General features: G+C 48.9%; 2 protein-coding genes across 2 annotated transcripts in view; both read left to right on the plus strand.

Annotated features, from left to right (window-relative positions):
* RBM6 (RNA binding motif protein 6) overlaps window positions 1-1,429 on the plus strand; it is a 108,865-nt gene extending 107,436 nt beyond the window's left edge. Inside the window, exon 21 of the mRNA XM_065407645.1 lies at window positions 1,164-1,429. Coding sequence (XP_065263717.1) covers window positions 1,164-1,289 — 126 coding nt within the window. The 3' untranslated portion in view covers window positions 1,290-1,429. The remainder of the gene's footprint in view (window positions 1-1,163) is intronic.
* A 15,356-nt stretch (window positions 1,430-16,785) lies between these two features.
* The window catches only part of RBM5 (RNA binding motif protein 5), a 24,547-nt gene continuing 17,736 nt past the window's right edge, over window positions 16,786-23,596 (plus strand). Inside the window, exons 1-5 of the mRNA XM_065408346.1 lie at window positions 16,786-16,899; window positions 17,198-17,261; window positions 19,489-19,684; window positions 20,375-20,542; window positions 23,334-23,403. Of these exons, the coding sequence (XP_065264418.1) occupies window positions 17,245-17,261; window positions 19,489-19,684; window positions 20,375-20,542; window positions 23,334-23,403 (451 nt within the window). The 5' untranslated portion in view covers window positions 16,786-16,899; window positions 17,198-17,244. The remainder of the gene's footprint in view (window positions 16,900-17,197; window positions 17,262-19,488; window positions 19,685-20,374; window positions 20,543-23,333; window positions 23,404-23,596) is intronic.

Genomic DNA, 23,596 nt, shown 5'->3' on the forward strand with positions numbered 1-23,596 from the left:
CTAGCATGTGACTAGCTGGCTGTTATATGTGAAATATGTGTAGTGTTGGTTACATATGTCACATGGTACTGTTTCTGTACCCTGAATGGAGGATGTATTTAACTCCACAACATAGCACGCAGTGTGAATTTTGCATGTTCCGATCCAGTGTATAATTCAAAGCAGATCATCTGAGGCTCGGAATGTAACGTGTGTGCTTGAACGCTCATTATCCCAGGCAGCAAACACACCATTCCCTCTCCGGTTCAAACATGGTCAGAAAATGTCCTCAGGTGCTCACTCTGCCCTGACCGGGAGACCCCTGCAGCTGATGGGATGGGCACTGTAGAAAAGCCAGCTCAGATTAGCCCTGGGAGGCTGACCTGCAAACAAGATTCCTCAGCTCATGACAATCCTGTCAAGCTCTCAAGGAGAAGCCACAAAGGTGTAAGGTCCTCTCCTCCCATTTCGTGTTAATACAGGGCCTTGTGCTTCATTCAGCCTCTGGAGACTTGGATCCCTTGGTTGAATTGATCAAACCCTCGGCATCCAAATAACTAGCATTTAAAAGTAAACACAACTCCCATGCTGTGTGTTGCTCTAGTTGGGACAATCTAGGCAGGCAGTATTGCATAATACAATCACTGGCTCTATGATACTGATCGTTCACAAGGTCAGAATTCAGAGCAAGCTAGGAGAGCCTGTGGGAATCCCATGTGACGGGAGAGCAACTGAGAGTTGTGATGTTCAGACAGGTTAATGAGAAAGATTGTTGCTTGTGGGATCTGAGATTCAGCCTCTTTTCTTTGCTCAGTGTCCTCCTCAAATCAAATTGGTTCTGATTGCCTCCATTACTGGCTGTATAATATGCTGCCACTGGCTCTTGTCCTCTCCCACCCATCCTGGTGCTCTGAGCATCGCTGTTTCCTGGATTGCTCCCTCCCCATTGACTGCCCATGCTTTGGAGTCTGTCTTCCTAGATTGTTTGCTGTCTCGCTTTCTTTGTCCACGGCAGCATCAGCAACTCCTCACAATATCCTCTCGGCATGTTAGTGCACCATGTAACCCCTTTTCCAGGTCATTAGCACAGCTGTCAAATAAAGCCAAAGCAATCTCCCTGGCAGCCTGTGCTGATGAGGAGAACACAAAGAATTGCTAAAACAAGCTATCTGTATTGTTTTCAGGCAGAAGGTCAGAAGAAGGGAGCTGGCTTTGTAACCCAAGGGAAGCCCAGCAAAAGGCAGTCCAATGAAACGTACCGGGACGCTGTCAGGAGAGTTATGTTTGCCCGCTATAAGGAACTTGAGTGAATGAAGTGGAATCCCACAAAATCCAACTCTCTCTCTTTCTGTGTCACAGTGTCTCTCTTCATTTTCAAATTGTTACTGGTTTTGCTGCTAGAATTTTTTTTTAAATAAAATGGAAAATTTATCAGTGCTGTTTCCTTATCTCCTCCCCCAAAGTCTCTGCTTTAAAAACAAACCTCACTTTAGAACCTTCCCAAGACTTCTCCAGCCGATGACTCCTCATCTCTCCTGGGGCTCATGCTGCCCTTTGGGTGACTGGGGCAGGACTAGAGTGGCAGAGATGGGCTTCCTCGGTCTCAGTGATGCTTCCAGAATGTTGCACACGTGATTTTTCGCCAGCTCTGCAGACGCAGAGTCACATTCCTGCAGCAAGTTTCCTTTCCTCTTAGAAACACAGGACTTGCCAGAGTGGAGCAGAGCCAAGATCCATTGAGCCCAGCGTCCTGCCTCTGTGGGCCAGCACCAGACGCTTGAGGAAGGTGTGAGAAACGCCACAGCTGGTATGAGTCTCATCTGAACCCCTGTTGGAGATTAGCTCAAGCCCTGAAGCATGAGGTTATCTCCCTTCCAGGAATCATTGGTTAGCAGTAACTGTTCTAACTGGATAGTCTTGTTAGCCATATATTATTATTACTTATTTGTATCATACCACCTAGGAGCCAGCTCTGGGCCAGGACCCCACTGTGCCAGGGCACTGTACAAACACAGACCAAACGACAGTCCCTGCCCCGAATTACTGACAGCCTACATGTCCAACACCCCTGAGTCTTATAAGTTCCTGGTCTCGGGCACGTCCAATGGCTGTGAGCTGCCCGTTCCTGTCCTTGGTGTCAGGCTGGGAAGGGCTGCTTAGCCTTCCACTGCCAGCCCTGCCCACATCACAACTCTGGGAGTGTGTAACCAGCCCCAGGTGTTGGAGGGCTCTGACATTGTTTGTGTCCACACACACCAATACAGGGCTAATAACTGTGGTTATATTTGTGTCCCTCCTGCCAGTGGCCTAGTCTGCCATGAGGTTGCCTTCCTCTGATTGGTCTAGCACGCTGTTATTCTTTGAGTGATTGCTCACGTCCATTCAACTTAGGTGTGTGTGCTCACCAGATGCACCGCTGCCAGAAGTTTTTCTCTCACCAGTATCCCTAGGGGACTGGCTCTGGTGCCCCTTGGAGTGGCGCGTGTATGCCGCGCTGCTGGCCCCCGCCACCCTCGGTTCCTTCTTGCCGCCAGTGACGGTGCATGGAATTGGTGCTGCTTCAGCTAGAGCTGTTGCTTTTTGTTCATTCAAACTCTTTTGCCTCTTGCAAATATTACTGTATATAGTGTGACGGGTTGAATCACAGAAACCCCTTTGGGACTGCCACCTGATGTGCTGGGACTACCTCTGAGCCTGTTTTCCCTGCCAGCTTGGGACCTCAGTACCTTGCCTTGTTCGAGCCAGACACGCTTGCCTGCTGCAAACACAGATCCAAGTCTAAACCACATCCCCCACAAGCTGCAGGCTTACCTGAAAACAGCTTAAGAAATGCTCCAGTCTCCAGCACTCAGATGCCCAGCACCCAATGGGTTCCAAATCCCAAATAAATCCATTTTACCCTGTATAAAGCTTATACAGGGTAAACTCTAAATTGTTCGGCCTCTATAACACTGATAGAGAGTTATGCACAGCAGTTTGCCCCCCCCCCAGGTATTAATACTTACTCTGGGTTAATTAATAAGTAAAAAATGATTTTATTAAATACAAAAAGTAGGATTTAAGTGGTTCCAAGTAATAACAGACAGAACAAAGTGAATTACCAAGCAAAATAAAATAAAATACGCAAGTCTAAGCCTAATACAGTAAAAAAACCTAAATACAGGTAAATCTCACCCTCAGAGATGTTCCAATAAGCCTCTTTTACAGACTAGCCTCCTTCTAGTCTGGGTCCAGCAGTCACTCGCACCCCTGCAGTTACTGTCCTTTGTTCCAGTTTCTTTCAGGTATCCTTTGGGGTGGAGAGGCTATCTCTTGAGCCAGCTGAAGACCAAATGGAGGGGTTTTCCCAGGGGCATATATAGTCTCCCTCTTGTGGGTGGAAACCCCTCTCCTCTCCTATGCAGAATCCAGCTCCAAGATGGAGTTTTGGAGTCACATGGGCAAGTCACATGTCCATGCATGACTCAGCACTTTACAGGCCGATGCCACATTCCCAGGAAAGCTCAGATGTGGACTGGTGTCTTTCAAAGTTCATTGTCAGCTTAAGTGTTTTTTGATTGGGCACTTACTGAGAATAGTTTTTTCTCAAGAAGCTGACCAAATGCTTCACTGAGGCTACTTAAAATCAAACAAGTACACAGCCAATATTCATAACTTTGAATACAAAAGTGATACATGCATACAAATAGGATGAATATATTCAGTAGATCATAACTTTTGCAGAGATATGTTACATGTCATATCTAGCATAAAACATATTCCAGTTATGTCATATTTACACTCCTAAGCATATTTCTATAAAGCATTATGGGGTGCAACGTCTCATATAGTTTCCCTTTAGTTTAGTTCAAGCTATTTGTTAACTTAGAGACCAAGCCCTAGTCTACACTACGAGTTTAGGTCAAATTTAGCAGCGTTAGATCGATTTAACCCTGCACCCATCCACATGACGAAGCCATTTTTGTCGACATAAAAGGGCTCTTAAAATCGATTTCTGTACTCCTCCCCGACAAGGGGATTAGTGCTGAAATCGACATCGCCAGGTCCAATTTGGGGTAGTGTGGACACAATTCGATGGTATTGACCTCCGGGAGCTATCCCAGAGTGCTCCATTGTGACCACTCTGGACAGCACTCTCAACTCAGATGCACTGGCCAGGTAGACAGGAAAAGCCCCGTGAATTTTTGAATTTCATTTCCTGTTTGGCCAGCGTGGCAAGCTGATCAGCACAGGTGACCATGCAGAGCTCATCGGCAGAGGTGACCATGGAGTCCCAGAATCGCAAAAGAGCTCCAGCATGGACCAAACGGGAGGTACTGGATCTGATCGCTGTTTGGGGAGACAAATCCATGCTATCAGAACTCCGTTCCAAAAGATGAAATGCCAAAATATTTGAAAAAATCTCCAAGGGTATGAAGGACAGAGGCTATAACAGGGACCCACAGCAGTGCCACGTGAAACTAAGGCGCTCAGGCAAGCCTACCAAAAAACCAAAGAGGCAAACGGCTGCTCCGGGTCAGACCCCCCAAGCCATGCCGCTTCTATGATGAGTTGCCTGCAATTCTAGGGGGTGCCCCCACCACTACCCCACCCCTGTTCATGGACTCCTGCAAGGGGGGAGTCTCACGCAACAGGGATGAGGATTTGGGGGACGAGGAAGATGAGGAGGAGGAGGGTAGCGCACAGCAGGCAAGCGGAGAAACCGTTCTCCCCGACAGCCAGGAACTGTTTATCACCCTGGAGCCAATAGCCTCTCAAGGCGGGCTCCCGGACCTTGAAGGCAGAGAAGGCACCTCTGGTGAGTGTACCTTTGTAAATATAATACATTAAAAGCAAGCATGTTTAATGATTAATTTGCCCTGAAGACTTGGGATGCATTCGCGGCCAGTACAGCTACTGGAATGCATTCAAGCAACATCCGTTCTTTATCTCTGTGTTATCCTCAGGAGAGTGATATCATTCATGGTCACCTGGTTGAAATAGGGGAATTTTATTAAGGGGACATTCAGATGTGGCCGTTCCTGCTGGGCTGTTTGCCTGTGGCTGAACAGAAATAATCCCCACTGTTAGCCACGCGGTGGGGGGGAGGGGTGAAGCGATCATCCCAGAGAATTGGGTGTGTGTGGGGGGGTTTAGTTGGGTTTGTGCTGCACGTTAACCCGAAAACCGCAGCCCCTCCAAAAACCGGCAGGCCCTCAATATAAGAGGCAAAATGCAACCTTGTATCGAAAGCACATGTGCTATGTAATGTTAACAGCTTGGTTCACCGTGAAAGAGTCTACCCAATGTTCTCTAAAATGTGTCTTTTTAAAGAATACTCTCCCTTTTCTTCCTCCCGCAGCTGCAAATGTTTCAACGCTCCCCCTATCATCTCCGTCCCAGAGGCTAGCGCAGATAAGAAGGCGAAAAAAACGCACTCGCGATGAAATGTTCTCTGAGCTCATGCAGTCCTCCCGCACTGAAAGAGCTCAGCAGAATGCGTGGAGGCAAACAATGGCAGAGTCCAGGAAAGCAGAAAATCAACACGAGGACAGGAGGGATGAGCAAGAGAAAAGGTGGCGGGAGAAAGAGGAGAGGTGGCGGCAGTGTGATGAGAGGAGGCAGGATGCAATGCTGAGGCTACTGGAGGATCAAACTGATATGCTCCGGCATATGGTTGAGCTGCAGGAAAGGCAGCAGAAGCATAGACCGCCGGTGCAGCCCCTGTGTAACCGCCCACCCTCCTCCCCAAGTTCCATAGCCTCCTCACCCAGATGCCCAAGAACGTGGCGGGGGTGGGGGGGAGGGGCTCCAGGCACCCCACCATTCCACCCCAGAGGACTGTCCAAGCAACAGAAGGCTGGCATTCAATAAGTTTTGAAGTGCAGTGTGGCCTTGTCCTCCCCTCCTCCCCCACCCCTCCTGGGCTACCTGGGCAGTTATCCCCCTATTTGTGTGACAAATTAATAGAGTGCATGATTTTGAAACAACAATGACTTTATTGCAGTGATCAAAGTGGGGAGGTCGGTTGGCTTACAGGGAAGTAGAGGGAACCAAGGGGGCAGGTTATCATCAAGGAGAAACAAACAGAACTCTCCCACCGTAGCCTGGCCAGTCATGAAACTGGTTTTCAAAGCTTCTCTGATGCACAGCGCGCCCTGCTGTGCTCTTCTAACCGCCCTGGTGTCTGGCTGCGCGTAACACTGGTCTACAATTTTTGAGAAGTCGTCTGCTTCAGAGATAAAATGTGCTATTTATTATGTATTTTGATGTGCTGAATTCAAATATGACAATTAAAACAACTGATTGGCGACTGTTTCTAAGATATTTAAGTTTTTACATTTTACGTCTATGTATATTGTGTAGATAGTAGAGTTTTAATCATAAATTGTAAACCTAGGTCTTTTCATGTGTTTATGGTTGCTTTACATGATAATATTTCACCTGTCCTGTTTATGTAACACTTTAAAAATCAGCAAAAAGGTTATATAAATAAAATTTATTATGAAACAAAAGGCAAAAAACTATTATGTACATAGTTTAGTCCTATTCAGTGTCTACTCGGCGCTTCTTGGCTTGTCTCTTGTATTCATTAAATGGAGCATCTCTTGTCACTGTCCAGCAATAGTCTGCAAGCATTGATGGGCTCCATTTGCCCTGATAGCGTTTCTCCATTGTTGCAATGTCCTGGTGAAATCGCTCGCCGTGCTCGTCGCTCACTGCTCCGCAGTTCGGTGGAAAAAAATCTAGATGAGAGTGCAAAAAATGTATCTTTAGTGACATTGTTGCAACCAAGGCTTTTGTATGCCTTGAGGAGGTTTTCCACCAACAACCTGTAGTTGTCTGCCTTGTTGTTTCCGAGAAAATTTATTGCCACTAACTGGAAGGCTTTCCATGCTGTCTTTTCCTTGCCACGCAGTGCATGGTCAAATGCATCATCTCGAAGAAGTTCACGAATCTGAGGACCAGCAAAGACACCTTCCTTTATCTTAGCTTCACTTAACCTTGGAAATTTTCCACGGAGGTACTTGAAAGCTGCTTGTGTTTTGTCAATGGCCTTGACAAAGTTCTTCATCAGACCCAGCTTGATGTGTAAGGGTGGTAACAAAATCTTCCTTGATTCAACAAGTGGTGGATGCTGAACACTTTTCCTCCCAGGCTCCAATGACTGTCGGAGTGGCCAATCTTTCTTGATGTAGTGGGAATCTCTTGCACGACTATCCCATTCGCAGATAAAACAGCAGTACTTTGTGTATCCAGTCTGCAGACCAAGCAAGAGAGCAACAACCTTCAAATCGCCACAAAGCTGCCACTGATGTTGGTCATAGTTTATGCACCTCAAAAGTTGTTTCATGTTGTCATAGGTTTCCTTCATATGGACTGCATGACCAACTGGAATTGATGGCAAAACATTGCCATTATGCAGTAAAACAGCTTTAAGACTCGTCTTCGATGAATCAATGAACAGTCTCCACTCATCTGGATCGTGAACGATGTTGAGGGCTGCCATCACACCAACGATGTTGTTGCAGGCTACAAGATCACCTTCCATGAAGAAGAATGGGACAAGATCCTTTTGACGGTCACGGAACATGGAAACCCTAACATCACCTGCCAGGAGATTCCACTGCTGTAGTCTGGAGCCCAACAGCTCTGCCTTACTCTTGGCTAGTTCCAAATCCCTGACAAGGTCATTCAGTTCACCTTGTGTTATGAGGTGTGGTTCAGAGGAGGAGGATGGGAGAAAATGTGGGTCCTGTGACATTGATGGTTCAGGACCAGAAGTTTCATCCTCTTCCTCTTCCTCGTCTGACTCAAGTGAGAATGATTCTGGTGCATCAGGAACCGGCAGTCCTTCTCCGTGGGGTATTGGGCATATAGCTGATGGAATGTTTGGATAATGCACAGTCCACTTTTTCTTCTTTGACACACCTTTCCCAACTGGAGGCACCATGCAGAGGTAACAATTGCTGGTATGATCTGTTGGCTCTCTCCAAATCATTGGCACTGCAAAAGGCATAGATTTCCTTTTCCTGTTCAACCACTGGCGAAGATTTGTTGCACAAGTGTTGCAGCATATGTGTGGGGCCCACCTCTTGTCCTGATCTCCAATTTTGCAGCCAAAATAAAGGTGATAGGCTTTCTTAACCATAGTGGTTATACTGCGCTTTTGTGATGCAAAAGTCACTTCACCACAAACATAGCAGAATTTATCTGCACTGTTCACACAAGTACGAGGCATCTCTGCTCACTTTGGCTAAACAGAAATGTGTCCCTTTGCAAAATCAAACACTGACAAATAAGAGAGCACGACACTGTATGATTTCTAGAGCTGATATAGGGCAATTTGTTCAGCAGAGTGATGTAAGCTTTGTTATGATTGCATCATCCATGACTTCTAGGAATAACATGATGCAATTCATATAATGTATGACACAATACCAGCTTCAGATTGCATCATTCATTGTTTTGCCTAAAAAGCGAGTACTGTCCAAACCCAGTCATAGATGTATTTGTCATTTTTGATTTAAATTGAGATCCCTTCCCTTTATAACTCACTTATCCTCCGCCATTCCCAAGTCAAGGGTCGTATATACTGACCCAATAGCATATCTTGAAAACTATAGCCAATCAACAATTTTAAGCATCATTTTCGTTCTCAGTGACCCAGAATTAGTAAAGTTTGACTACATTTATTTCAGAAGCATTTTGGCTGTAGAGCAGTGTAATCAGCAGCCAGGAGATTTGCCTCAACCTCCCACCCCGCCATAAATGTCTCTCCCTTACTCTCTCAGATATTGTGGAGCACACAGCAAGCAGAAATAACAATGGGAATATTGGTTTTGCTGAGGTCTAACCAAGTCAGTAAACTGCGCCAGCGCGCTTTTAAACGTCCAAAGGCACATTCTACCACCATTCTGCACTTGCTCAGCCTATAGTTGAACTGCTCCTGACTACTGTCCAGGGTGCCTGTCTACGGCTTCACGAGCCATGGCATCATTAAGGGGTAGGCTGGGTCCCCAAGGATAACTATAGGCATTTCAACATCCCCAACGGTTATTTTCTGATCTGGGAAGTAAGTCCCTTCCTGCAGCTGTTCAAACAGACCAGAGTTCCTGAAGATGCGAGCGTCATGTACCTTTCCCGGCCATCCCATGTTGATGTCGGTGAAACTCCCTTGTGATGAACCAGTGCTTGCAGCACCATTGAAAAGTACCCCTTGCGGTTTATGTACTGGTTGCCAAGGTGGTCCAGTGCAAGATGGGGATATGCGTTCTATCTATCGCCCCACCACAGTTAGGGAACCCCATTGCAGCAAAGCCATCCACTATGACCTACACATTTCCCAGAGTCACTACTCTTAATAGCAGCAGCTCAGTGATCGCGTTGGCTACTTGGATCACAGCAGCCCCCACAGTAGATTTGCCCACTCCAAATTGATTCCCGACTGACACCGGTAGCTGTCTGGCGTTGCAAGCTTCCAGAGGGCTATCGCCACTCGCTTCTCAACTGTGAGGGCTGCTCTCATCTTGGTATTCTTGCACTTCAGGGCAGGGGGAAGCAAGTTACAAAGTTCCATGAAAGTGCCCTTATGCATACGAAAGTTTCGCAGCCCCTGGGAATCATCCCAGACCTGCAACACTATGTGGCCCCACCAGTCTATGCTTGTTTCCCGGGCCCAGAATCGGCGTTCCACGGCATGAGCCTGCCCCATTGCCACCAGGATGTCCAAATTGCCAGGGCCCGTACTTTGAGAGAAGTCTGTGTCCATGTCCTCATCACTCTCGTCACTGTGCTGCCGTTGTCTTCTTGCCTGCTTTTGCAGGTTCTGGTTCTGAACATACTGCAGGATAATGCACGAGGTATTTAAAATGATCATAATTGCCACGGTGATCTGAACGGGCTCCATGCTTGCCGTGGTATGGCATGAGCAGGAGAGCAGAGTTGCAGCAGAAGCGGTGGCTGACGACGGATGCCACGAGAATAGATATTTATAGAGAACGACAAGAGGACCTGCAAGGTGGATTCACGAGAGCAGGAGAGCAGAGTTGCAGCGGGAGCCCATGACAGCCAACATGGAGAAATTCACTATTGATCAAGACAAGAGCAGGAGAGCAGAGTGGCAGCGGAAGCGGTGGTTGGAAGACCAGTTTTTCCGACCTATTGCACCATCTGCGGCCAGAGCAGGAGAGCTGAGTTGCAGCGGAAGCGGTCGTTCGAAGACGATGGTTAGCAGTCCTACTGCACCGTCTGGTGAAAGCAGTATGGCGCCCGCACGGAAAAAAAGGCGGGAAACGATTGTCTGCCGTTGCTTTCATGGAGGAAGGGGTGACTGACGACATGTACCCAAAACCACCCGTGACAATGTTTTTGCCCCATCAGGCAGTGGGAGCTCAACCCAGAATTTCAATGGGCGGCGGAGACTGCGGGAACTGTGGGATAGCTACTCATAGTGCAACACTCCAAAAGTTGACGCTAGCCTTGGTACTGTGGACGCACTCTGCCGATTTAATGCACTTAGTGGGGGGACACACAATCAACTGTATAAAATCGCTTCCTAAAAATAGACTTCTATAAATTCGACCTAATTTCGTAGTGTAGACATGCCCTTAGTAGGTCCCTAAAGGGACTTCACCTTGGGATGGCTTTAAACCTTGTGATCGCTGTAAAAGGCCCATGCTTATTAGCCATCCACATAATAGTTGTTTACGGTGCTTGGGCGAAGGTCACATTAGTGATAAGTGCAAAACACTGCCACCCATACCATAGCATCGGCCATCTCGTTGTGCAGGGCTTCGTGGCTGCTCCTCTCTGGTCTTGGAGGCTCAGCAGTCAATGCAAGACCTCCCTTTTGACTGGCATGCCCTGTTCGCAGAACAGACAGACATTAAGCTGCATGGCCTGAAAGATTCCCATATGATCCTAAAAACACTGGGCCTGTATGTCCCCTGCCCTGCCCACAAGCAGCCTCAGAGCCCGGGGAGCCACCCTCACTAGAAGCCTCCCTACGAAAGATACAAGAAGCACCCTGGCCACCAACCCCCGTCTACATTCCAGGTGGGCTCAATCCGCAATAAGCAGATAGGTAAGCATCTGTTTTGAGGGTACCCCCAAGGGCAACCTACTGGACTGTTCCTGGATCGTTCCTCCCCTCTGTTTGCCAACCGTCTTTCTTCCTTCCTCCCTGTGTGGACATCTATAACATCGGACCAATGGGTCCTCAGTACAGTGGTGCAGGGTTACACCCTTCAGTTACTTTCTACCCACCCTTCACACATACCCTCCCCGTCCTCCTTCAGGGACACCTCTCATGATGTTGCATGGCTGACCCCGGATGAACGGGCCTGTTCGGACGGGGCCCAGAAGGTCCTCCTTGAGAGTAGAAAGCCCTCAACTAGACAGACCTACCTGGCAAAGTGGACGAGGTTCTCCCGCTGGGAGGACGAATGGGGCATCTCCCCTTTGCATTCTTCGGTGCAGTCAATCTCGGACTACCTGATTCATTTAAGGAACCAGGGCCTGGTTCACTCCTCTATCAGGGTGTATCTGGCGGTCATTTCAGCCTTTCATCCGCCAACCCAGGGGCAGACTGTGTTCTCCCATGACATGACAGTCAGGTTCCTTAGAGGCCTCGAGAGATTCTTTCCTCCAGTCCGGTCCCCAGCCTCTCAGTGGGATCTCAACTTGATTCTGTCCAGGCTCATGGGTCCGCCCTTTGAGCCTTTGACCTCGTGCTCCCTATCTCACCTATCATGGAAGTGAGCTTTCCTGGTGGCGGTGGTGTTGACGAGGCGAGTCTCCAAGCTGCGAGCCCTGACTTCAGAAGCGCCATACACGGTCTTCTATAAGGACAAGGTCCAGTTCTGGCCCCACCCAGCTTTTCTTCCCAACATGGTGTCCGCTTTCCACATGAGCCAGGACATCTTCCTTCTGGTCTTCTGCCTTAAGCCCCATGAGACTAGTGAAGAGAAGCGCCTTCATGCTTTGGACATAAGAAGGGCTCTGGCTTTCTATCTAGATTGGACAAAACCTTTCTGTAAATCGACTCAGCTTTTCATCTCAGCTGATAGGATAAAGGGCCTCCCAGTGTCCACGCAAGGATTTCTAACTGGATCACCTCTTGCATTTGGACCTGCTACGAGTTAGTGGTAGTCCCTACACCGCTGATCGTCAGAGCCCACTCGACCAGAGCGCAGGTATCTTTGGTGGCCTTCCTGGCACACTTCCTGATCCAGGACATCTGTGGAGCCGCAACGTGGTCCTCGGTGCACATGTTCACGGCCCACTATGCAATCACACAGCGGGACAGGGATGATGCTGGGTTCAGCCGAGCTGTATTGCAATCTACGTGTCCGTGAACTCCTTACTTGCCTTCGGGGTACTGCTGGGAGTCACCTAAGTTGAATGGACATGAGCAATCACTTGAAGAAGAAAAGACAGTTACCTTTTTCTGTAACTGGTGTTCTTCGAGATGTGTTGCTCATGTCCATTCCACAACCCACCCTCCTTCCCCACTGTCGGAGTTTCTGGCAAGAAGGAACTGAGGGTGGGGGAAGCCGGCGGCGCCCTATATGCCACGGCATATGTGCGCCACTCCCAGTAGCGCTGGAGTTGGTTCCCTACGGATACTGTTGAGGGAAAAACTTCCGGTACCGGTGCATATGGCAAACGCACACATCTGAGTTGAATGGACATGAGCAACACATCTCAAAGAACACCAGTTACGGAAAAAGGTAACTGTCTTTTGTGGTATAGACAGGCCCCCTTAACTAGGGTTACCAGATAGCAACTGTGAAAAAACGAAACAGGGTGGAGGATAATAGGTGCCTATATAAGAAAAATTCCCAAAAAACTGGACTGTCCCTTTAAAAACGGGACATCTGGTCACCCTACCCTTAATCAAGCTTGTTTGGCCAAACCTCCTTCCTCCCAGCAATCTGTGCAGTGGGCCGTCCCGGAATGCACTGCCCAACCTGCCACTGATGTTGCTCTTCGTTCATGTCCCCTGGATGGAGGCATTATGGGACAGCCGCCCACATCGTCCCAGAATGCACCAATATACATGGCTAGGCAGGGTGGAGGCATAAACCCAGTTGTGATGTCAGTAAAACTGAGGGGTGGAGGCCATCTGGCTTGCAGTACTTGTCACTGTCCAGGGTTTGCTGATTCGACTCCTGCTCAGAGGCTGTCGCACAGGCAGGGCCTCAGCGGGGCATGTTACATAAAGAAGTCAATACTTTCTATCACAGCCTCCTCCCTGGGGTAATATCCAAGCTCAGCTGCTTCAGAAGACAAACCCCTCCAGCTCCAGCATTGATGGCATGGCCCCTGGAGCAGAGGTTGCTTGGAAATGGGCACTCTGCTTTGTCTGCAGCTTTCCTGCATTGGTTTAGTAACCTTGCCTGAGTTGTGCTGGATTCTAGGCCAGTGTATTGAAATTACACTGCTGAGTTGTCCCTCATGCAGTGGATTTAGCAATACAGATTGCTGATCAGGCAGCCTCCAGATATCCTGTGAGAAGCGTGCACTGTAGTGGAACTGAATGCTTTGCAGACCACTCAACCCCACCTTCTCTGCCAGTGAAATTAACCACTTTTCCACTCCAGCTTTCCTGCTGCTATCTCAATGGAGAACTGGACAGGGTTACACCAATTCTGTGGCTGTCCCAAAGATCATAATGTGTACCACTTACACCTGAATAAAGGGGGTTTGAATATGAGGCAGAACTAGTTTGCTCTACTGAGCTATATTGTAGCAGTGTAGCCAACTCTCACAATTTTTTGCAAGCCTTATATTTTATTATTTAAAGTTCCAGCTCCTGCAGTCCAGTGATTATCAAAACTGAGATTCTCCCCTATTCTTAAAATAAGTTTCTAGCCCCCATTCTTGCAGAGATGAGCTTGAAACATGACAAGTACACCTGACAAGCAAATAAACAGCCTAGATATTTACTTTGGCTTAATCTTTTTTTTTTTCTTTTAATCTCATGAGTTTGGAACACATAAGCATGGTGATACTGTGCAGTCTCTTTTGTCTATAAATGGAAGGGAATGGCCATAGCTGGATTTAATACCATTATGCTGCTGTTGCTACACAGCTGTGGAGCTTGGTAAGATATGACTTTAAGCTGTGCTGTTTCCATGGAGAAAGTGAAAGAGCCTTGGAGAGGGGAGCGGTGGTGATACAATAAGATATACATGACAGCGGAAAAGTCAAGGGTTGTGGTATTGTCCCCACAACGCTTCTGAGGCCTGGTCACTCAGGCCACATCTGGCTGCTTTTTTGTGTCCACATCCCCCGTCTAGTATAGAGGTAGGAGGGATGGGCTAGTAGGTGGGGCACTGGCCCTAGAACAGGGATCTCAAACACGCGGCCCGCAGGCTGATTTTCTGCGGCCCGCAAGCCTCTCGCAGCCCCCCTGTCCTCCCCCAGTTTTTACCAGAGCGGCAGCCGGACATGCATCAGGAGCAGGGCAGGCTCCCTGCCTGCCCTGCCCTGCGCAGCTCCAGGAAGAGGCTGGAACGTAGGGAAGGGACGGCGGAGGGGCTGTGTGTGGCTGTTACTTCAGGCAGCGCCCCCAGCAGCTCCCATTGGCCGGGAACGGGGATCCGCGGCCAATGGGAGCTGCTGGAGGCAGTGCCTCAAGCAACAGAAACACACAGCCCCTCCGCCACCCCCTTCCCCACGTTTCAGCCTCTTGCGAGGGCAGACAGGCAGGCAGGGAGCTTGCCCTGCCCCCGGTACGCGCCGGGCCAGATCCTGCCCCCCGAACCCTTCCTGCAGCCAAACCCCCTGCCCTGAGCCCCCTGCCGCACCCTGCACCCCCGACCCCCTGCCTCACCCCCACCCTTCCTGCATCCCAACCCACTGCCCTGAGCCCCATGCCACACCCCTCCTGCACCCCAACACCCTGCACCCCTCCTGCACCCTGCCATACCCTGCACCCCGACCCCCTGCCTCACCCCGCACCCCTCCTGCATCCCAACCCACTGCCCTGAGCCCCATGCTGCACCCCTCCTGTGCCCCGACCCCCTGCCGTACCCTGCACCCCTCCTGCACCCTGCCCTGAGCCCCCTGACCCCCTGCCCTGAACCTCCTGCCTCACCCTGCACCCCTCCTGCACCCTGACCTGAGCCCCCTGCCGCACCCTGCACCCCAACCCCCTGCCTCAACCCGCACGCCTCCTGCACCCTGACCCCCCTGCCGCACCCCGACCCCCTGCCCTGAACCCCCTGCCACACCCCACACTCCTCTTGCACCCCAACCCAGTGTCCTGAGCCCCCGCCGCACCCTGACCCCTTGCTGTACCCCTCATCCCTCCTGCACCCCACACCCCAACTCCCTGCCCTGAGCCCACCCCACACCCCTCCTGCACCCCCTGGGGGCAGAGTTGGGGTGGAGATTTTGGGGAAGGGGTTGGAATGGGGGCAGGGAAGAGGTGGGAAGAGGCGGGGCCTCATGGAAGGGGTGGAGTGGGGGCAGGGGGGGAAGGTGTCAGTAATGCGGCCCTCGGGCCAATGTACTAGTCCTCATGGTCATTTGAGTTTGAGACCCCTGCCCTAGAACATGAGACCTGGGTTCAATTCCTGGCCAATCCCCTGAGTCCCTGCCTGCCTGTAGATAAATCCCTTAACCCCCCGCCCCATGAATCACTGCTGTTTAGTTTGGAGCAGCTGTGCCCAGAGGGGAGGCACTGCCCCACTCTGCAGCTACTGACTGGTGGGCCTCACAAGCTGGAGTGGGCACAGCACTGGGGGAAGGAAGGGGCAAACATCCCCTCCCCCATCCTGTTGATGCCCTCCCAAATGCACCCGTAGGGCCCATGCATTTCTCCCCCTCCCCCTAACACTTCTCTTCTGTGGCTCCGGAGGCACGTTCCCCGTCCCCTGCAGTGCAGTACTGTCACTGACCGGCACGTGGGCAACATCAAAAGGTTCCCGGCGTGCAATGCTCCGCCTCGCCGCACTGCACGCTGGGATCTGTAGTCTCGCCTCTGCCTCCGTGGCATAGGGGCGGCGGCCAGCTCCTTTGTGCGCAGCTGCTCCGGCAATGGGCGCGACCTGTGGTAGGCGGCTGGGGCAGCTCCCAGGGTGAAGAGCCCCGTTCCCTGGCTTCAGGCCCCGCTGCAGCCAGCCACCGCCTTGGGGCCAGGCCCTTGGGCAAGGGGGGGCAAAGGGCCACAGCCACCCGGCATCGAGCTCTGCGTAGGGCAAAGCGCGCCAGGGTAGCGGAGAGCAGGGGCGAGTTGCTAACACTGCTGCGGCCTTGGCCGCTTTGCTGCTCCGCGAGACGTGCCTGGCCCCGGCGGCTTACTGACAAATCGCCCCTACATCGAGCTCACACCGGGCTGCAGTTTCCTGCCCTCTCCCCTCACTGACTGCTGCTCTCGCAGTGCCCAGCCCAGCAGGGTCGCGGGTGGTCCTAACCCTGCGAGCTCCGGTCTTAATGTGTAATGGAAGAGGGACCAGGCTCAAGCAATATTTTTACATCCATAACAGGTGCGCCAAGCCAGAAGTGCTGGGCTGGGACCTGCCAAGCCCGGCGCTCGGCCTTGGCACAAATCAAGCACTGGTTGGGTAGCCAGCTCTAGCCTTCCGGGGCGCCTCGGAAGCTGTTGGTTGCCACCCAGTGGCCAGCCTGGTGTGGGGGACGCAGGGAGCTCGGGGGGGGGGGGGCGCGGGGGACAGGCTGGGGTCCGCCCACTCTTTGGACTCGGCTGCGAAGGGGTCTCCCCGGGGAGCCTCTAGCAGCAGCAGGGGGATGCGGCCGGGGACCCGCACGACAGTCCCCAGCATGCCGTGCGGCTGAGGGGGGCTGCGCACGCGCGGCCGCTGGAAGCTTCCAGGCGACCGGCGCCGGGCATTGTGGGCAGGAGACGGTGAGCTTCCTGGGCGCCATTTTACGGAGCGGCAGAGAAGCGTCGGCGGAGCTCGCGGGTCGGTAAGTGAGAGTGGCCTGGCCCTGAGAGTCCCCATCGTCCCCCATCACTGCCTGGGTAGGGGCTCCCTTGGCCAGCGCTGGCCTTGACCCGCGTGTTTCCTGAAGCTCCCGTGCTCCGACCCCAGTCCCGCGCGCTAGTCTGTAGCGCCCCCCCCCCCCCGGCAGTCCCGCGCGCTGCCGGGTTCCGTGGGTCCCCCCCGTCTCGCGCGCCGCTCCTGAGCGCGCTCGTCAACCATGCGCGCCCTCCATACGCGCTCCCGTGCGCGCGGTCTGACGCTTGCTCTTCTTTGTCCTTCAGGCTGATCGTCTGTGTGCCGGGCTGGGAGGCAAGCTGCCCGTGGGACCATGGGCTCCGATAAACGGTAGGTAGCGCCCGCGCCCCCCGCACAGGAGAGCGATCGCCTGACCGTGCCCGATGAGCTCTCCCTCTTCGCTCTGGATGGGGGGCCGCGGATGGCAGGCACTGTGTGCTGCCGAGCAGCCGCCCAGGCCACTGGCATCTCCCCGAGCCAGGCACATCCCCGCGAGCACACGGATGGCTGAGCGAGATCCAAATCCGCTAGTTTATGGGGTAGCCCATGGCCACCCTTTTGCTCTGTTCAGGGCTTAAGCAGGACTTATTCTCACGCCAATATGTAGAGAAATGCACTTGTTATAGGGCAGTGTTCCTCAGCCCCCGAGAGGTCACAAGCCAGTGAGAATTTTATTACAATCTAAAGCAAAGAAAATCACTCCCTCAAAAGGAGAGAAGCCTGTTAACAGAAATATCTGTTAAATTGGTACTAGTTTGGCATTGGCTTCTTCTATATGGGCTATTAGGAAGGAAATCTCTAGCGGTGTTTAAAAAAAACCAACTAGCTACTGGTGCTGGAGAAGGTGACACTATAGTAACCTTTATTTATATGTGGTAGGGGTCCTAGAGGAGCACATTATGGGGCAGGATTAGTGGTGAAAACAGCTCAATAACTGGATCCAGTAGTCTTAAGGAATCATCAGGGTGTCTTAAGTTTTCAAATCAATAAACCCTTTTGAGAATACTCTTAGTAGCAAGCAGCAGCATGCTTTGATTAATTAGGAATTGGAAAAAGAAAACATCTTCCACTTAGTACAATAGTTTAGCCGCTATTGCTTAAAATGACAGGTGATGTGGACCCTCCACATTCCCTGTACATGTGGGTTGGAGGAAAACAGCTCTGGAGAAGCAATCAGTGCCACCAAAATAATTCACTGGCGGCGAACTTGCTCGTCTCTGTGAAGGGAGTAATAAAAATAGTATCAACTCTTGTATTTGAAAAGTAGTCTCCAGTTGATGTGACTGGTTTATATCCAATTATCACTTTTTAATCTGATAAATTTGTTTTCTACTAAAAACCTTAACTTGAATGTATTTTTGGATTTTGGATTAGAAAAATAGCAAAACAGAGGTTATCATAGTTGTATGGAAGAGACCTGTTAGGTTGCCTAATAACTCAACAAGCACAAGTGCAGAGTCCTGCATTTAGGACGGAAGAATCCCATGCACTGTTACAGACTAGGGACCGAATGGCTAGGAAGCAGTTCTGCAGAAAAGGACCTAGGGGTTACAGTGGATGAGAAGCTGGATATGAGTCAACAGTGTGCCCTTGTTGCCAAGAAGGCTAACAGCATTTTGGGCTGTATAAGTAGGGGCATTGCCAGCAGATCGAGGGACATAATCGTTCCCCTCTATTCGACATTGGTGAGGCCTTATCTGGAGTACTGTGTCCAGTTTTGGGCCCCACACTACAAAAAGGATGTGGAAAAATTGGAAAGAGCCCAACGGAGGGCAACAAAAATGATTAGGGGGGCTGGAGCACATGACTTATGAGGAGAGGCTGAGGGAACTGGGATTGTTTAGTCTGCAGAAAAGAAGAATGAAGGGGGATTTGATAGCTGCTTTCAACTACCTGAAAGGGGGTTCTAAAGAGGATGGATCTAGACTGTTCTCAGTGGTAGCAGATGACAGAACAAGGAGTAATGGTCTCAAGTTGCAGTGGGGGAAGTTTAGGTGGGATATTAGGAAAAAGTTTTTCACTAGGAGGGTGGTGAAGCACTGGAATGGGTTACCTAGGGAGGTGGTGGAATCTCCTTCCTTAGAGGTTTTTAAGGTCAGGCTTGACAAAGCCCTGGCTGGGATGATTTAGTTGGGAATTGGTCCTGCTTTGAGCAGGGGGTTGGACTAGATGACCTCCTGAGGTCCTTTCCAACCCTGATATTCTATGATTCTATCTCTGTCAATGCATTTCTCATCTGTATATTTTGTTACACACATTCTTCAATTTACACACTAGTGCACTTCCACATAACGTGTACACTAGTGTATTCTCCAGACCTATTTGACTATTGTGTTATTGAATGACATGATGCTACAAAATGGAGGAGTGGGTGGTAGTCGATTCATTTTTTGCAGTGTTGTAGCTTATTTAGCTAATTTTGAACTGAAAATGCTAGAATTTCCTGAACTGACACAGATGCTATGGTATTGAAAGTAAACTGAACCATGGCATTTCCCTGAATTACTTCTTTTCCCTGAGAGAGAATTCTCAAACTGAACAAACCTCCCTTTTACAGTGTGAGTAGGACTGAACGAAGTGGAAGGTACGGCTCTATCATAGATAGAGAGGATCGGGAGGATCGGGACTCTAGAAGCAGGCGAAGGGATTCTGATTACAAGAGATCGAGTGAGGAGCGCAGGAGCGAGAGATATGATGACAGCCGGGACTATGACAGCCGGGACTATGACAGCCGGGACTATGATAGCCCTGAGGTAAGTGGAAAACATTTGCATTCACTCAGGCTGTGAGTGAATTTTGTAATAGCGTTCTGATAACATAGTCATCAGCATAGTATAGATCGGGGGTTCTCAAACTGGGGGTCGGGTTCACAAGGTTATTACATGGGGGGTCGCGAGCTGTCAGCCTCCATCCCAAGCCCTGCTTTGCATCCAGCATTTATAATGGTGTTAACTATATAAAAAGTGTTTTTAATGTATAAGGGGGACACACTCAGAGGCTTGTTATGTGAAAGGGATCTCAAACTTTTGTACTGGTGAACTTCTGGTATCGATCTTGACGCTTGTCTGTAGTAATCCAATTTCTTCAAAATTTGTAACCGTAAATATATTAACACATTCTTTATTCTTGATTTCCTGGCAGAACTGATACCTTCACTTTTATGGAGAAGGTATTATGAGGTGATAGAATCCAAATCTGGTTTTAAACAGCCACTTCAGAGCATCCCTAAGGTTTCCAGTACAGTTTTTATTAGTAGTGTAAGACCCACTCTCCTCAGGAATGGAACTTCACTGGTTACTTAAGATACATCTCTTACTATTTCTTTGGAATTACTGTCTGGTTGCAAATTAAAGCTCCAGATCTTGTTAAGATTTCTTTTTCCATGTTGGTGATAAGCTGTCTCCATTAGCAATAGTTTGCTAATCTGGGTATTCACTCACCAGAGGGATAGGGAGAGGGAGCGTGAGAGACGGAATAGCGATAAATCAGAAGATGGGTACCATTCTGATGGTGACTATGGAGAGCATGACTACAGGAATGACATTAATGATGAGAAAGAAAGCAAGACCATCATGTTGCGTGGCCTTCCTATCACTGTTACAGAAAACGATGTAAGTATCCAAAGAAAATGGCTTTGCTTACCCTACCAAGAGTTCCAAATTGGTTTGGTTTACTTATGTCTAACGCTAAGATTTTGTCATGGTTATTTTTAGTAAGTCACAGGCAATAAACAAAAATTCACGGAAGCTGTGATCTGTCTGTGACTTCTGCTGTTGTGGCTCCACTGTTTCTTCTGCCACCCTGGTGGCTGGGAGCTGTGGGGTTCCCCCTCCGCCCACAGTAGCTGGGAGCTGCAGGCTAACCATATTTCCCAAAGAGAAAAAGGGACACCCCCAGCCGCTCGCCTGAGATGCCCCCTCTTCCCCTGCGCAAGGCTGTCACCCTTTGCTGGAGCCCTGAGGGCCCCTCAGGAGTCTGTCACCTGTCAATGGAATCTTGCAGGCACCCAGGCACCCAACCCCCCCCCCCCCCCCCCCCCCCTCTGGCTGCCTGCTCCAGAGTCTAGCAGCCCCTGGGGCTGAAGCAGAGAATGTCAAGGAGGTCAAGTGACTTCCATGACATAAACTTAGCCTTATTTACGCCTTATTAAAGATACAATTTATCACTGCCTCTTTCCTGAAGGTTGCAAAGATAATCCTATCTCGAAGGGCTGGTTAATATTTCCATTATTAACCTTGGATTTTTGAAGGGGTTTAAACTGTAGCTGTTTTATATTAAATAAGTGGATCAGCTAACGCCGTATGTGCCTCTTTAAAATAGAACAATCTAAAAATAAGCCTTTCGCATGTGGTTAGTAGCCATCCCTGGCTAAGGCACAGAAAAGATGCTATTAAGTAACTACTTACAGTGCTAATTCTGCTTATTTTTCTTTATTTACTTTTCCGTAAATGTAACTAACATAGATTTTTCCAGGGACAAATATGGATTTATTTTCCTGTTTTGATGGAGGCCAAAGATAATGTAGTTGGCTGTTTTACACCAATTTACTTAGCTTTTCAGCCAGTTAAAACATCTCTGCACCAGCATAATCTGTCAGCACAGCTGTTGGAGTGGTAAAATGGCTGCCATAATGCTGACAGAGTACAAGTGGGCTCGGTAGCTAGATTTCATGATAACTCTTGAGCCTTTACAGTGTTCATGCAAATTCCAATAGTTTTCGGAAGTAGTTTTCAGTGTTCTTTTATCTCTTCTGTTTCTGCCAGATTGGCCGGGTAACCAAAATAATCTAATCCTAATGCCTGTTAAAATAATACCAAACCCACAAAAGCAGAGCTGTTCATATTTGATTTTTAACCAGACTACATCTGTAATTCTGAAGTGTCTGTTCTAATAATGTCTCTCTGGATTATTAAAACCAATATTTTTTTTGGCCACTTTTACAATTTAAATTTTTGCATTTCACTTAGCTAGGAAAGTAGTGACCTGCCAGCCCAGTTTATTTTCTGATTTTCATTCACTAGTCTGATGCTGCAGTGGTTGTTTCATACAAAGCATACATATACTCAAATCCAAACTCAACAATTCATTTTATAAAATTTCAGTATATGTTTTTATTTGTTTGATTATTTTATTGAAATCCTGAGTATCAGGCATAAATGGTGTGTAAAATTGCTACTTGTTCTGAGGCATTTAAATGGATTTAGCTGAGCTGTATTACTTGAACAGTTTTTAAATATTGATTTGCCTGCTAACTGCTAAAATGACTGTAGTGTAGTTTCTTTGAATAATGTTGTCATTTAGGATCAGAATTTTAACAAATCTTTAATGTGTAAGTAGGGCTTTGAATTATGTACCAGTTAGTCATATTTTGTTTTGAGTTTGCACTTTCCAAAATGCAACAACTACTGCTATACAAATTTGCAGCCTTTCCTTTGTGGTTAGGGAAGACAGTTGCAATGGCTATCTTTGTTTGTTTAATTTTTCTTTGACATGTTGTATGTAAAAGTCCGCTCCAAAAGACGCCACTGTCAACAATAGTCAACCATAGGTCAGTTTGACTTGCAAAGCTACAGGATGGCCATGTACTGTCTTCGTGCTTTGTTGATCAGATCTGCCTTTGGGTTTCCCTGTACTGACAGGTCTTTTTGAGCTGTTGCATATCTTCATTTTGTGCCATGTCGGGATTTCTTTTATCTGCTTTTAATCAGTTTTCTAACATTTCTGCCAATAGTGACCTTTTTCTTCACCCTTCTGAGGAACTTCTTACTAATCTTTTTTCATCTTTCTCGTTGGGCACCTCTGGAGCTTTAAGCAGGTTCAGTACAGTTGAGGAAATGGTGCCTTATTAACCTGTTAGCCTTGTTCTTTGAAGTTAGTATTCTGCACAGATCCCTTCCTCCCCTTGAGAGAATGTGGAGAGAGTAGGTCAAAAAGGGGGGGGCTGCAAGGCAAGATCAGTGTTTATATAAATACCCTTCAGTCTTCTTGGTTTGAGAGGAAGGGAGACGGGTCTAGCGATTTTGCAGACAAGAGTACTGTAGGTTATATCTTGGATTGCAAACTCCTGGAGGCAGAGACAGGCATCTTGCTTGTACAGCACCTGGCACCATGGAGTCCTAGTCCATGACTGGAGCTCCTAGGCACTACTTAAATACAAATAAGGGGAGCACTGGTTGGGTGCAGTAAGTATTACTTACTGTTCTTAAATTACTTCCTACACAGGGAGGTGGTACTTTTCTCTCAATTCAGTGTAAAGTAAATTCACAAATGTGATTTTACACAATGATTCTCATTCAGAGTAAATATTTGGGGTGGAAGGCTGCAAATTAGTTCGCAATGATAAAAAGGATATTTGTCAAGATTTGAATCTTTAACTGTCTGTTATGACTAAACTCCATACAGATTCGAGAGCTTATTGAGTCCTTCGAAGGCCCTCAGCCTGCAGACGTGAGGCTGATGAAAAGAAAGACAGGTGAGTGCTCTAATCTGGCTGTCGGTGCCATTTTCCTATCCCCTCACCCCCAGACACACAAGAACATCCAGAATTACCCTAAATCTGCAAGCACACAAAATAAAAATAAAAGGTTTGCCATGGCTAAGGAATGTGGCCTTTTGATAGCTTTTAGATAGCTGAAGAACACTGTAAAAGAAGTCTGTCTTCAGGG

The sequence above is a fragment of the Emys orbicularis genome, chromosome 7 (assembly GCF_028017835.1).
Source record: "Emys orbicularis isolate rEmyOrb1 chromosome 7, rEmyOrb1.hap1, whole genome shotgun sequence".
NCBI lineage: Eukaryota > Metazoa > Chordata > Testudines > Emydidae > Emys > Emys orbicularis.